The sequence below is a fragment of the Rhinoderma darwinii genome, chromosome 1 (genome assembly GCF_050947455.1).
Source record: "Rhinoderma darwinii isolate aRhiDar2 chromosome 1, aRhiDar2.hap1, whole genome shotgun sequence".
Classification (NCBI taxonomy): domain Eukaryota; kingdom Metazoa; phylum Chordata; class Amphibia; order Anura; family Rhinodermatidae; genus Rhinoderma; species Rhinoderma darwinii.
This window is the reverse complement of record NC_134687.1, coordinates 159,283,005-159,298,784: the sequence shown is the minus strand read 5'-3', so window position 1 is coordinate 159,298,784 and position 15,780 is coordinate 159,283,005. Positions and strand designations below refer to the sequence as shown.

General features: G+C 40.8%; 1 protein-coding gene across 1 annotated transcript in view; it reads right to left on the bottom strand.

The window, feature by feature from the left end:
* PRDM5 (PR/SET domain 5) overlaps positions 1 to 15,780 on the bottom strand; it is a 275,353-nt gene that overhangs the window by 204,912 nt on the left and 54,661 nt on the right. The window contains exons 4-5 of the mRNA XM_075849722.1: positions 1,755 to 1,941; positions 438 to 612 (exon numbers count right to left, since the gene is read on the bottom strand). Of these exons, the coding sequence (XP_075705837.1) occupies positions 438 to 612; positions 1,755 to 1,941 (362 nt within the window). The remainder of the gene's footprint in view (positions 1 to 437; positions 613 to 1,754; positions 1,942 to 15,780) is intronic.

The window sequence follows — 15,780 nt, the reverse complement described above, 5'->3', positions numbered from 1 at the left end:
CCCTTAATTGTAAAGCATTTCAAAATATGTTGTCGCTATATAAAAGTTACTTTGTTGTCTCTGTGACAAGTGCATAAATCTGTAAATTTCCTTTAAAAACATTGTGCAGATTTTTCCATAAATGTAAATACTAATTCAAAACTTTTTCTCATTTCACAAATGCAAGCAATATTTGGACATTCCGAACCCAACGTAACTGACAGAACACCAAGCAACAACGGCTATAGAGAAAATAGGATGTGGTCAGTACTAAACACATTGATGTTATTAATACAAAGCAGTACAAATGAAAAATTGAAATACTGCCAAAACAACCAATCACGTCGCTTCTTTAATTGTAAAACCTGCGCTAGAAAGTTGAACACACTTTCAAGACGTATACAGGACAATTGAGGCAGATTACATTAAATGACCGAAAAAACATTTCAAGTACGTACTGTCGTTGTAGAGCTTGTTTTACAGGGAACTTCTTCCCACAGTTTCTACACTTGAACTCCTTCTCCTCACTTGGCTTTTGATGCAAAGCTTGAAGGTGTTCTGCTAAGATTTCGTGACTGTGAAAACTAGACTCACAAAGCGGACAGTCATGATTATCTTTCCAATTGCTGTGCTCTAGAAAGTTAAAAGGAAAGGTACATAACAAAACAATACACTTATTATGCAACTATACATTTACACACAACAGTGGTCATTAGCTTATATATTAAATACTGTAATATTAAGTTATTCAGTCAATTATGTTTATATTTATTTTTGCATTCCCTTTAGCATTTATTTTTACATATCCCTATTAGGACATATTTGTCACCTTGTCGCATCTCTTTAGCTCAATTACCTGAAAGTACTTTCAAAGATAAAAGTAATCTCCACATACAATGAATTGCTCTTGACTAGTGTTTCTGGGCCTGGCCATCGTCTTCCTTCCTAGCCAATGGACTAAGCCTTTATCTTAAAGTTGAAGTCCAATCAAAATTATCTTCAGACATGCCATAGATACCTGTGAGAAGATCACACTAGTTAATTCTGTGATCTCAGGCCATCACATATTTTCAGATAAAAAGGCCCTATAGAGTGCTTCTACCCCTATGGCACAACTCATAGATTTGTTTAACTAAAAATCTTTACACAACACGAAAACACAAACTGTCATTGATTTAAATGGCCCTTAGCGTAATGATCGGGCAAACGAGCGTCCATTGGCTTATCAGCTTGGTTTTGCGGCCAATAAAATGGTGGCTAGTCGACAGCACATCTTCCTGTGTGAACAGGGAGATGTGCTGCAGACAACATGGAAGTGTATGAGGACGAATGATCATAGTAACGATCGTCTGTCCCCATACATTAACAATTATAGCTCCTTGTGAAAGGAGCAAACGAGTGACGATCGACGAGCTGACTTGTCGATCGTCACTTTTTTTACATTCCATATCGTAGAAGGAACTTTAGTAACAGAAATCTATAAACAATGCCAAAGGGGTTGGACCTCTCTATAGAGCCCTTTCATTCTATACTTGAATATGATCTTCTCAGTCATATCAATGATAGATCAGAAGATCCTATTAAGGTTTTCCCTTTAGACAGCAAATATCGATCATGATACCGGAGTCTTGTTCAGTGCTTTTTTATATCTTGCTTCCTACAACCGAATGCTTGAGTATATGTCTTAGTTAACACTCTGCATTTATTCTCTTAACCTTCATACAATAAACCTAGAGCTAACTTTATATCCCAGACTACAAAACAATAACATTAACCTGTTTCACTTTTCTCCCCAGATTGCTGAACATCTTTAATGCTCTCTTCCTCTTCTTTGGTAACCACATTCACAACTTCTTTTGTCTCTTCTTCGGCTTCTTCCATATCACTGTCAAGGTACCCAATAAGTAGTTCAGTGTCTGTGTCTATGTCATCAACAGCCAAATAGAATATGTTTTCTCCTTCCTAGAATATACCAAAGAAACCATCAAATATATAATCAGAAAATACTTGAACAAGTCACCTTTAGGCTCGATTCACAGATTGCGTACTTGTTGCAGATTCTGTTGCAGATTATGAGCCAAAGCCAGAAAAAGTATAAGTTTTTCCTTTATATTTCTCTATAACTTTTAAACTACTTCTGGCTCTGGCCCAAAAATCTGCACCAAAATCTGCAACGAATACACAATGTGTGAATCCAGCCTTAGACAAATTGAGGCTTATAGCTATAAAGTTTAAAAAAATTCACTTTGTAATAGATCTTAATTATCTCTTTTCCCTCGTTAGTTTTTTCTATGCTAGGTGTATTTGCTGCAAGTGTAAAAAATCCTGTTGTTACCTATTAAACACTGACAACTAGTCTCGACTAGATCCTGTGTCTGCATCCTCTCTCAGATGTCACACTGCAGGAACTTTGAATAACCATCTCAGCAGCAAAGAGAAGGAGAGGCCTGAGGAGAAATTACAACCTAGAATGGTGAGAAGAAGCAGGAAGAAGTGGCCTGCTCTTCAGTGTAGGAGAGAAGAATGGTATACAGCAAGGGGGAGGTAGAAAGTGTGAAGTTTTGAAACCCGCAGTCACAAAAAAGGGGGGAGACATGTAACTGTTTGTCGGTAACCTGCAGAAGAAGGGACTATAATTGGAGAGGCTGTTTCCAAGGGAAGGACATTCGGTCAGGACAGGAAGTGGTTGTGTGAATTGTTACTGTCAGTGCATATGTGAGGAGAACGGTTTCCATAGGTGGCCTGTGTGACCTGTCGGCAGAAAAGCTGTCTGCAAGGACAGCTGTGTGCAGAGGAACAGGCCAGTGAGTACCCTGAATGAAACCACAGCTGGAGCTGAGGAAACAAGGCGGCCAGACAACGGGAATCTGGGCATGGGTCAGTGCCAGAGTGAGGTCTCCAGCATAACAGCTACTGCATCTATACAGAAAAGTGTACCTATTGTCTGGAGAGCATATGAACAAACAGAGGTAAAGAGAGCAGCGTCCTAGACTATATTGGGAGGCCGGAGTTGTTTCGTTCAACTATTCTGATAATATCTTCAGTTTTATTGAGAAAGACTCTTGCTAAGAGTAACGGACTGGTTAAATATTAAATGCAGTAAAGAAATGCAGAGGAGCAGAACAAAGAAAATACTGGAAGACAATCGTCACCTGATGGAACCCATTGACTTTAATAGATCCATCAGGTTTCCATCAGGGTGTCCCTGGTTTTAACCAAAACAGTAGTGTAACATGCTACTGCTTTCGGTATTTTTGGCCAGATCTGTGACGAAGGACGAGGATGAAGACTCCAATGAAGATGTTAATAGGCATTTAATCACAATAATTGTCTAGTCATTTGCTGCCCATCAACCTGTACATTACAGTACATACCAAAATTAGGGGCGGATTAAGGGTACCATGGGCCCTGGGCTGTATGGAAAGTGTGCCCCCACCCCCTTCCAGCGTCTAAATCTTTTTGCCACTGCCCTGAATTACATAAGTGTAGTGCATAGATACAGTAACTGAATCAAGCCTAGTGCATACATACAGCACAAGAATGAAGCTCATTACATAGATACAGTAACAGAACCAAGATAACTGCATAGATACTGTACCAGGACCAAGGCTAATGCATAAATACAGTACCAAAACCAACCTTAGTCGTTGATAAGCTACCAGAACCAAGCTCAGTACATTAAAGCAGAAACACAATCAAGTTTATGGCATAAATACTGTACCAGAACCAAGCTTACTGCATTAATATGGTAACAGAACCATCACAATACTTAGATACAGTAACAGAACTAAGCTTAGTACAGAGATATAGTAACAGAACCAAGCACAGTACATACTGTATATAGTAACAGAGCCAAGCTCAGTATATAGAAACACTAACAGAATCAAGCTTACTGCTTAGATACGGCAACAGAACATAGGTACGAATATGGTAACAGAACTAAACTGTACATAGATACAGATACGGTAACAGAATAATAGAACCAAGCTCAAGGTGTAAATACAGTAAAAGAACAAAACTTACGGTAAGCTTAGATACGGTAAGATAATCAAGCTCGCTGTATAGATACAGTAGCAGAACCTACCTCAGTACATAGACACAGTAATATTAGTCATAATGTGCATGCAAAACAGCACATAAATAATAGGCTTAAAGGGAACCTGTCACCAGCATTTCACCCATTGAACTCTACTCACACCTGCTGTTAAAAGTTCATTGGAGTTATACCCTCTCTGTACTGTTGTGTTACCATGTATTGTTGCTATTTATCATTAATAAAGATTTCTACTTTTTACATTACTTAGTAGTCATATATATTTTCTTGGGTGCTATGTTCCCTGTTCTTTTGCGCTTATAGGTTGTATTTTATGCTCATTAGCATGCAGTGCAGGAACACTAAAAATCTTAATACTAAAGGTACAGATCCGACTTAGAAGATAGGTATATAGAAATAATTTTTCACCCACTACCACCCGGTATTGCTGGTTTAATAGGTGAAATGCTGGTGACAGGTCCCCTTTAAATAATGTCTGAATAAGGCTGGTGCTGTGCTTTGACTACTTATTTACTTCAGGGTAACCACATGTAACAGTCACAGACATTTTGTAGCAGTTGCAAGTCCTCTGCAACTCATGATCAAATTTTTTCTTTAAAGAAATTAGCCCCAAACCAAAGCCCCTTTTACATCACATTTGGGAGATTGGAGGAGGACTTAAAGGGCTATACCAATTTTAGCAAATGAATGTTCTTTTGTTTGTATAGTGAAAAGTTATGCAATTGTCCAATTTTCTTTCTGTATCAATTCCCAATTGTTTTCCAGATCTCTGCTTGCAATCATTCAATAGAAATCTGTAGACTTCCAGGGTTTAAAATCTACTCATGGTCATGTGATGATCACACAGGTGCTCTGTTCATTAAAAGACACAGCTTCGATACACATACTGTAACTGTAATCAGTCTTGCACCTGTGTGTCTATCACATGACCAGGGCCGGCCTTAGGGGTGCGCATGTAGGGGCTGCCACTGGGCAGTTCATTTGAGCTCTATGCTCTCTGCTTCTTGTTACACACAAGGAGGAAACAAGAGCAGCAAGAACAGAGGAGGAAGCTCCACCCACAGCCCATTCTGCAAGAAGTCTGTGAGACTGTCAGCAAGGAGAGATGGTAAGTGCCTATGTGTGTATATGTCTCTGTACATATGTCTCTGTGTGTGTATATGTTCCAGTATGTGTGTGTTATGTGTGCCTATGTGTACTGGGGCTGTGTGGCACTATCTACTGGGGGCACTGTGGCACTATCTACAGGGGCAGTGTGGGGTACCATTTCCAAAGGGCACTCACTGAGTGTGGCACTATCTATGCTGGTTTTTACGCTACCAGTAGTGGTCAGCACATATCACCTGAGGCATTTTTTATTAGAACTTGTAACATAAGGGCTCGGCTGGTGGATACATGCAGACCAATACGCGTAGCGTAAAAAAACAGGGTAGCGAGAGAGTGACGAAAATAACTTTGTCTGAAAAGTATGCGTTTGGAAACCCCCCTTTAAAAATCCTGCATTTGCCTATACTTACCGACCTCGCTCCTGAGTTGGGTCCGGGCACAGCACAGGTTCTGACGCCTTTCAGCATCACGGCGTCACAACATTATGTGCGCCACCCTTTTTGTTGTGATGCTGAATGGCGTCAGGACCCACACTGTGCCCAGAGCCGAAGAGAACCCGGCTCAGGAGCGAGGAGAGTAAGTATAAGAATGCAGTCCACTGGGGCCCTGTATCTAAGCCTACCGCGCGGTAGGCAGATGTATTGTCGGGTGTACAGTCTTTAGCTGCCTCCATTTGTTGTTGGCTTCAATTTGTTGACAGGCTCCTCCTCATATTAAAGAATTTCTTTGCAAAATTTCTTGCAAAAAACGCTACAGTCTTCCTATTCACATGCTCTGATACTAGCTGATACTAGCTTTGGTGGTTATTGGTAGTAAAGAGGTCAATGGGAACATCCCTGGTGGTCTATGGAAGTGAATGGTTTAATGGGCACATTTCTAAGTCAAGTGCCTGCTGTCCAGTGGTTTATTCATCTCTTTAAGCTCCAGTGCTGTCTGGTATTCCAATTACTGAGGTTGCCAGAAGATGAGAGTGCAGGGATCCTGCCATACGGATGACCAGGGACAAGCGTATGGTAATTAACACTCATACGGAAGATGGCCAGGGACAGGCTTATACTCGTAACAAGCACACACATATGGTATATATAGTATATACACACAGACTCGCACCATACTTGCTGGCTTTTCTGTAGCTACATCAGGGCATTCAGAGAAGCGGTGTGATAAGCGTAGCACAGTATTTTTTTAACATATTTCCTCGCCCTATTTAGGTGGGCCATGACACCCAAACACAGCTAAACTAATGCTTTCACAATCACAGGTAGTGAATATGACCCATTTAACACACCAAAATGAATACAAACCCCAGACCAAACACCAGAATAAATAAAGACCCCAGAATAAGTATAACCCCCAAAATAAGTAGATTCCTGACCCCCGAATACACATCCCTGAGCAAGACCCCAGACCAGACCTCAGAATGACTACAGACCCCAGACAAGACCCAAAAATAAATGCAGACCCAGAGAGTGCCCTAGAATAAATACAGATCCCAGACCAAATTCACTTAATAAATACATACCTGATACCTGACCCCAAAATAAAAAGACCCCACACCATACCCTGAAATATCTTTATACCCCAGACCAGACCTTTAAGTAACCCCAAAACAGACCGCAAAATAAAAACACCCCAGACCAGACCCTGAAATAACTACAAACCCCAGACTCTCACATAGTCTTCATGATTCTTCTCATCCTCCTCTGTGTAGCCTTGCAGCTCCACCCCCTGGCTTTGAGACCTGAAAAAATGGTCATGTGACCACATCTGTGCAGGTCCTTCTGCAGGTCCTGCACTAATGTGTGCCATAATGGCTTGTGTTATTTTATAGTTTATTCTCACACTGATCAGCCCAATTAAGGATTGAACTAAGTGTCTTGTGCTAAACTGACATATCGTTGAATTTTCTGCTACTTAAAAAGATTGGAAGATTTCCAAAAAACAAGAAAATTATTTCCAACAACAAACTTCCAAAAGATCTAATAAGTCCTCTTGCTTGAATTAATAGGCTTTTTTTAAGTGCACAGGAATTGTATTTTTAATATAAAATATATCTCTTTTATATAAAAGGAAAAGAACCAGAACCTGTTTGCGATGTTGTGAAGGAGGAACCCCAATGTTATTGTAAGCCACAATCCCATAATGCAATCTATAAACGGCTTCAATGCAGACCTTAAAAGCAATGTTTGCCTGGCGCTTTCAATTTCTAAGGCAGAAGAGCATACTTTCTAAATTGTAAGAGATCGACCTGGAACTTAACCGTGTCAACACATGCAACTGTAGAAGCATATTCTACTAAAGCTACTAGAGATTATACCCCTGCCAGGTATGGCTTCCAAGTGGTTTCAATCAGCGCCATAATGCCCTCCAAGACTGATTAACCCCTTTAGGACCGGCCTACTTTGGATCTTTATGTATGAGGTCTTTTTTGTAGGGGGGGGGTCATATTTTTTTTATTAGAACCACTTTGAGGCACATATAAATTATTGATTAACTTTTATTAGCTCTTTTGGGGGGGGGGATAGAAAAAATAGCAACTGCGTCATTGTTTTCTTTCCGTTTTAAAGTTATGTCATTCACCTTGCATCATAAATAACATGTTGTTATCTTTATTCTATAGGTTGGTACGATTACCAAATACACTATATAAACAAAAGTATTGGGACACCAATAGGAGCTTTTATGACATCCGATTCTAAATATATAGGCATTAATATGGAGTTGGTTCCCCTTTGCAGCTAAAACAGCTTCCACTCTTCTAGGAAGGCTTTCTACTGGATTTTTCAGTGTGTTTGTGGGCATTTTTGCCCATTCATCCAGAGGAACATTTGTGAGGTCAGACACTGATGTTGGATGAGAGGGCCTGGCTTGCAATCTCCGTTCTAGTTCATCCCGAGATGTATGATGGGGTTGAGGTCAGGGCACTGAACAGGCCAGTCAAGTTCTTCCACACCAAATTCACCCAACCATGCCTTTATGGACCTTGCTTTGTGCACTGAGACACAGTCATGCTGGAACAGAAAAGGCCTTTCCCCAAACTGTTTTCACAAAGTTAGAAGCATAAAATTGTCCAAAATGTCTTGTTATGCTGAAATTTTAAGATTTCCCGTCACTAAAACTAAGGGGCCTAGGCCAACCCCTAAGAAACAACCCCATAGCATTTTCACTCCTCCACCAAACTTTGCTTTTGGTACAATGCAGTCAGATAACGTTCTCCTGGCATACGCCAAATCCAGGCACGTACATCAGACTGCCAGATAGAGAAGCGTGATTCGTCACTCCACAGAACACATTTCCACTGCTCCAGAGTCCAGTGCTATACACCACTCCATCCGACGATTGCCATTGTACTTGGTAATATAAGGCTTGCATGCAGCTGCTCGACCATGGAAAACCATGAAGCTTCCGGCACACAGTTTTTGCGCTGATGTTAATGCCAGAGGAGGGTTGGAAATCTGCAGTTATTGAGTCAGCAGAGCATTGGTGACTTTTATGCACTTTTCACCTCAGCAATCGTTGACCCCGCTCTATAACTTTACGTGGTCTGCCAATTCATTGCAGTGGTTCCTAAATTCTTCTATTTTGTTGTAATACCACGAAGAAGAAATTTCAGGAACTGACTTGTTACAACGGTGGCATCCTATTACAGCACCTTGCTGGAATTCAGTGATCTCTTTAGAAGGACCCATTCTTTCACAAATGTTTGTAAAGGCGACTGCATGGCTAGGTGCTCAGCTTTATAAACTTGTGGCAATGGGACTGGATGAAACGCCTGAATTGAAGTGTGTCCCAATACTTTTGTCCATATAGTGTATGTTTAGTTTCTTTTATGTTTTACTACTTTTCCACAATAATAGCAGATTTCATTAAAAAAACAAAACAAAGAAGTGGACACAAAAAAGGAGATACATCAGTCTTTTCTTTATACATTTCCTTCCTTTTGGATAAACATCTGGCTTTGGCTAAAAAAAACTGCACCAAAAACGGCATAAAAACAGCATCAAAACTCAGGTAACTACAGGTAACTGTGAAAATGGAGGTAGCGAGAACTCCGCAAATAAGTGATTTAAAGCGGAGTGCCACAACTTGTTTTAATACCATAAATTAATATTGACTCATTTTATAGAGACAGACCAGACTACTATCTCCTATACAGACCCCAGACCAGACTACTATCTTTAATATAGACCCCAGACCAGACTACTATCTTTAATATAGACCCCAGACCAGACTACTATCTCCCCTACAGACCACACTACTATCCCCTATACAGACTCCAAACCAGACTATTATTGCATATACAGACCCCAGACCAGACTACTATCCCCTATACAGACACCAGACTGTACTACTATTCCATATACAGATCCCAGACCAGACTACTATCCCCTATGCAGACACCAGACTGTACTACTATTCCCTATACAGATCCCAGACCAGACTACTATCCCCTATACAGACCCCAGACCACACTACTGTCACCTATACAGACCCCAAACTAGACTACTATTCCCTATGCAGACCCCAGATTAGAAGTACAAATGCTCACCTCTTCCCACTCCTGCAGTACTCTGCAATCCTGAGCGCAGCCGCACACAACATCCTGATATTAGGGTCAGCGACAGGATGTTGTTTGTGGTGGTGCCCGCGAGTACAGAGGAGTGTAGGAAAAGGGAGAGGTGAGTATTTGGGGTGGCCGGGAGATTTTCTTTCGGGAAAATTGACAAGACTGATTTATTTTATACCTGCTTTTGTGCTGGGTGAGTATTGACATGGCTGCTATTACACCTTCCACTAGAGTTATAAAAACAACTTACCATGGGGTCCTGAATAACACATTTGTGTCCACCCTGGAATTGTGTTAAGTTATAAAATTTGATTTTGTAATATTCCAATTCAATCTCGCGCTATCCAGTAAAAAAAACGTTAACCCCTTAACGACATGTCACGTACATTTATGAGACAGCCATTAAGGGGAAGTATGGGATGGGCTCACGGGCTGAGCTCGCTTCATACTCAGTGGGTAACGGCTGTGTTATACAGCCGACACCTCACTGCAATGGGCGGAATCAAAGATCACTTTGATTCCGCCCGTTTAACACCTTAAATGCTGCGGTCAATCGCGACCGCGGCATTTAAATTGTTAGAATCAGGGGGGCACCCCCTGAAACACGCCATAACGCCCCCACATGACGAGATCGGCCGGTGACGACGGTTGTCATGGCAGCCTAATGAAGCCCCCCAGGTCTGCCACCTTTGTACTCCTTTGAAGCACTGCGCCTCCGGCAGGGCTTCAACGTAGAGTGTCTGTATCACGATATACTGCAATACATTAATATTGCAGTATATCATGCAAACGATCCAACGATCGCTGGTTCAAGTCCCCTAGGGGGACTAATGAAAAAACTAAAAAACAGTTAAAAAGTTTTTTTATAATGTTAAAAAAATTAAATAAAAATTTTCCCTAAACCAATGTCAAAAAAAGGTAACATAACTGGTATCGCCGCGTCCGTAAAAGTCCAAACTATCACAATATAGCGTTGTTTAACCCGCTCGGTGAACACCGTAAAAAAGAATATATATAAAACATGCAAATTTCTGGTTTTTGGTCACCTTAGTTCTAAAAAAATAAAAGTGATCAAAAAGTCGCATGTTCCCCAAAATGGTATTGGTGAGAACTAAAGCTTGCCTCACAATATTTAAGCCCTCACACTGCTAAATTGATGTAAAAATAAAAAAGTTATGGCTCAGAATATAGCGACAATACATTAATGTTTTTTAGCAAATAGTTTTATTTATTTTTTTAAAAGTAGTAAAACATAAATCAAAAACATATCAATTTGGTAGTGCCGTAATCATATCAACCTGTAGAATAAGGTGAATAGGTAGTTTTTTTCCGCTTGATGGACGCCTTAAAAACAAAACCCCCCAAAATTTGCGTAATCGCTGTTTTTTGCCAATTTCACCCCAAAAATATAGATTTTTTCAGCTTCCCAGTACATTATGCAGTAGAATAAATGGTGCCATGAAAAACTACAACTTGTCCCGCAAAAAACAAGCTATGTTGATGAAGAAATAAAAAAGTAATGGCTTTTGGAAGGCGGGGAGGAAAAAACGAAAATGGAAAAACTCGAATTGGCCTGGTCTTTAAGGGGTTAAATACTTTAAATGTATACTTTTTTAACATGGTAATCTATGGGAAACGGATGGCATCTGGCAGAGGCATCAATCACAACTATCTAGCAAAAAAAAACGTATATGTGAAACGTATACGTATTCTCAACATAGGAGTCTATGGAGGACAGATGACATCCGTCTGCGCTATACCGTTTTTTTACATGTTTGTTTAACATCTTGCGCCTCACACCTCAGGATATGTTGGGTTTAGAGATAAGTTAAGGGAAAGCACATCTGTATGTGGGAGCAGTGGATGCATCACTGAATAACTAGGCATATTTATCATTCAGAATTCTAAGAACTATGGATAAAAAACCCTGTTCGGTTTGCAAAGCCATCATATTTGTTGTCATTCAGCTTTTACAGAAACAGACAGCTAAGAATAAAAGAGAATTTTTAACTTTTAAGGAAGTAGACATCTAAATCAGTTTTAAGGGCTTGTGCTCACGTCTATATTACGACTCTGTACAGGCTCCGAGTTGTACAAAATCGTAATGCTGTACCCATAGAAGTTTAAGGGGCCATATTAAAATTGTGCCATGTTCCATCAGATACCATATTGCGGAGAAATTCTCCCCTTGAAGCTTTGCTTCTATGGAGAAAATATCCATAATACGCTGCCATTCTGAGAAATGATAAGCGGGCACACTACATGCCTATGGCTTCGTGCAAATACTTCTGACCTGTTCATTAGCCGCTTAGAGTAATTTTTAGTTTCAGTAAAAATTGTATCAAAGTAAAACAAAATTCATCATATGGTAAGTCTAGGTTCACCTGTTGCAGTAACCACATTGCAAAACTGTGGCAATTTGCGGTAAAAAGCTGTGTTTTTGCAACGTGGGTTTTTGGCCACATGGCATACTATTACCCAGACTAAAAACACTAAATATAAATAACCATGATACATTTATATACAACAACGGAGCATGACTGTGGCATTTTTTATTTAATTTAATTTAGATATAAATGTTATAACTTGAGCTTTGCCTAGTCGCCTTTATCCAGATAAAAAAAATATGCAACATTTTTAGCATTTCATTTACAAACAAAATGTAAAATTGATATCCAGCAATATTAATTTATGCACCATGTAAAACATAGTGAAACTGCTGTGGTTTGAACAGCTTTGTCAAATGTGTTAAGGAGAATGGAAGCAGTCAATATGTTTGCACTTAACTTCCTACACATGGCGTCACAACATTCATCAATCATACTTCTGGTTAGCACATCACAAACATAGAGTGAAAGACAAATTTCATGCATGCCAAGCATCGTTGGCCCATGGAGCTCAAAGTATGTCATGGATATTATATGCTGAGTCTGCAGCTCTTCCTATTTCCTATACATAAAAAAGATATTTCCTCTGTTAGAAATGCAGAATCCAAACACAAATGGCTTCTCAATTTTAAACAATGTTGTTTTGAGCACAACCTAAAAAGTATACAATATATGTATACTATATAAACACAATAAGACATGTAAATCCCCTAATACTTCATTAGTTTATCCTTGGCTTAAAAGGGGTTTTCCCATAATCATACATTATCCCCTATCTACAGGAAAGGTGATAATTCTCTGATTGCTGGGGGCACCACCGCAGGGACCCCACCGATGGTTAGAATCCCCCCATTCCTCCTCACTACTCAACCTCAGTCAGGAGGAAATTAAATGGAGCGGTGGTCGAACATACATGCTGCTGCTCCATTCAAAGTCTATGGGAATGACCCAAACAGCCAAGTATAACGCTCAGCTGTTTCAGTCATTCGCATAGGCATTGAATGGAGCGGCTGGCGCAAGATCGTCCACTGCTCCACTCAATGGTGGTTCGGTACCCCCATTATCAAAATCAGTGGTGGTCCCAGTTGTAGGGCCCCCAGCGATCAGAAAATTATCACCTATCCTGTGTTTGAGTGATAATTTATGATTATGGGAAAATCCCTTTAATGTATTGTGTCCCATTTCATACTTTAAAGATATTATGTATTTAATTCGTATTTTATCTATTTTATTAGTGGAAACCATTATATATTTCAGTTTAAAATGCTGCTCACAGAATCGTTCTATACCAGCGCAATAGACCTCGGTTTCTGCAAAGTCTAATGCTATAGCCGATGTGCAGGGGCGTAAACAGATTTTTTAAGGCCCCATAGCAAAATGAGATGGGCCCCGACCATCTAGTGACAGGAAACTGAAAAAGCAGCAGAAGTAGCAATGACTAATACGTATGGATAATAGCATTATATATATAAGATAACTCACATTATAGTGCTGGATAGAAGGAAATCACCAACTTGTTATTCCCACAAAATGGAACAATGTTCTTGTACCTGTGGGCCGCCTCTACCATCCCTTCCCGTTCTAATCTCTCCCATCCTTTCACTTTTTCCCATCCCTTGGTTGAACTTGATGGACATATGTGTTTTTTTCAACTGTACTAACTATGTTACTATATAACCTCTGGGCCCCCTACCAGCTGCTTCGGCTGCCATGCCCAAGTGACCTCCACAGTTCAGTTAGCAACTGCAACATTATGTGAGGAAGCACCATGTTTATCATGTTTAGTCCTATTCAAATAGCCCATGGATCCACGGGCAGAGCCAGGTTATAAATGAGGGCAAAAGGGGCATCTCCACCACCTAGTTACCTCCAACTCCCCTAAGAAACTCTTATTAGCATTTTGAAAAGATTTAAAGCATTATCTAACAATATAAAATTTTTAGTATAGTATGGGTCAGAATAGGTAATTATGCAGCTTTTATTAATATTTATATCTGCCATGGGTAAATTCATCCTTAAAGCTCTGAGCTATGTTCTTCTGCTTGCACTGAATTATAGGAGAAATCCGGTTGTTGAGCATGCATGTTTATTGCCATTGCAAGACGGGATAAGCAGCTGCCTAACACATTTGACAATGCTTATCTCCTAGATCAACTAATTAAATAAAGAAAAAATATAATAACTAAGTACACAAATATTTTTTAATTTGTGGAATGCAAGAAACTGTAAGAGTTGCAACAGTGTTACAGTTATGATTAGAGATGAGCGAACCGGGACAACCGAACCCGGTTTCGGTCCGAACATCGTGAAAAGTTCGGTTCGCAGCGAATCCGAACTTCACCGGGTTCGGCCGAACACGTTTTGACCGAACCCGGCTTATGAGTCACTGATTTTCCGGTACGCGACATCAGGAGATAGTCACTGTCCAGGGTGCTGAAAGAGTTAAGCGATCGGCAGTAACTGTTTCAGCACCCTGGACAAAAAAAATAGAAGTTCCTACTTACCGATAACTCCGTGCTTCTTCCTCTAGTCCGACCTCCAGGGATGACGATTCAGGCAGATCACAGGCTGCAGCCAATCACAGGCCAATCCCAGGCTGCAGCGGTCACATGGACTGCCGCGTCATCCAGGGAGGTCGGGCTGGATGCCGAAAGAGGGACGCGTCACCAAGGCAACGGTGACGCGTCCCTCTCTTGACATCCAGCCCGACAACCCTGGATGACGCGACAGTCCATGTGACCGCTGCAGCCTGGGATTGGTCTGTGATTGGCCGCAGCGGTCACATTGGCTGAAACGTCATCCAGGGATGTCGGGCCGGATGTCGAGAGGGACGCGTCACCAAGGCAATGGCCGGGAGGCCGGACTGGAGGAAGAAACAGGAAGTTCTCGGTAAGTACGAACGTCTTTTTCTTTTTTTTTTTACAGTTTGCTCTATATTGTGATCGGAATTCACTGTCCAGAGTGCTGAAAGAGTTACTGCCGATCAGTTAACTCTTTCAGCACACTGGACAGTGACTATTTACTGACGTCGCCTAGCAACGCTGCCGTAATGCTGGGTGCACACATGCGCACACGTAGTTTATTATGGGCTTTCTTGAATTACAGGTTCGGTCCGAACTAGTTCGGTCCGAATCTAACTTTTTCAAGAAATTCGGCAAACCAGCCGAACCGAACTTATCATAAGTTCGCTCATCTCTAGTTATGATCATTAATGATCATTCTAAGACCAACACTCAATTGTCTTAGCCAAAGACAAGAGTTAGGCCTCATGCACACGTCCGTCGTTTTTATCCACAATTACGGATCCGTAATTGTGGATAAAAATACTGATCCATTAATTTCTACGTATGGGTCACAGACACCTTTCCGTATAATTACGGACAAGTGTCCGGGCCATAGAAATTACCCACAAAAAATAGGACAGGTCCTACTTTTTGCATTTACAGACTGTGCTCCTATACTTTATAATGTGAGCATGGCCCACAAATGCGGATGACAGTCCACAGCCCGTCCGTGCCGTAATCCCGGACCGTACACACGGCTGCGGCCGCGTGCAGGGGTAAGTTTCCCATTCCCTGTCTGTTAGAGCTCACATTGATGCAGAATTAAATAACCCCCAATTATGTCCACAAGTAATGTTATTTGGACTTCACATTTTCAATCAATGTCTAGTCACCCGAGGTTTA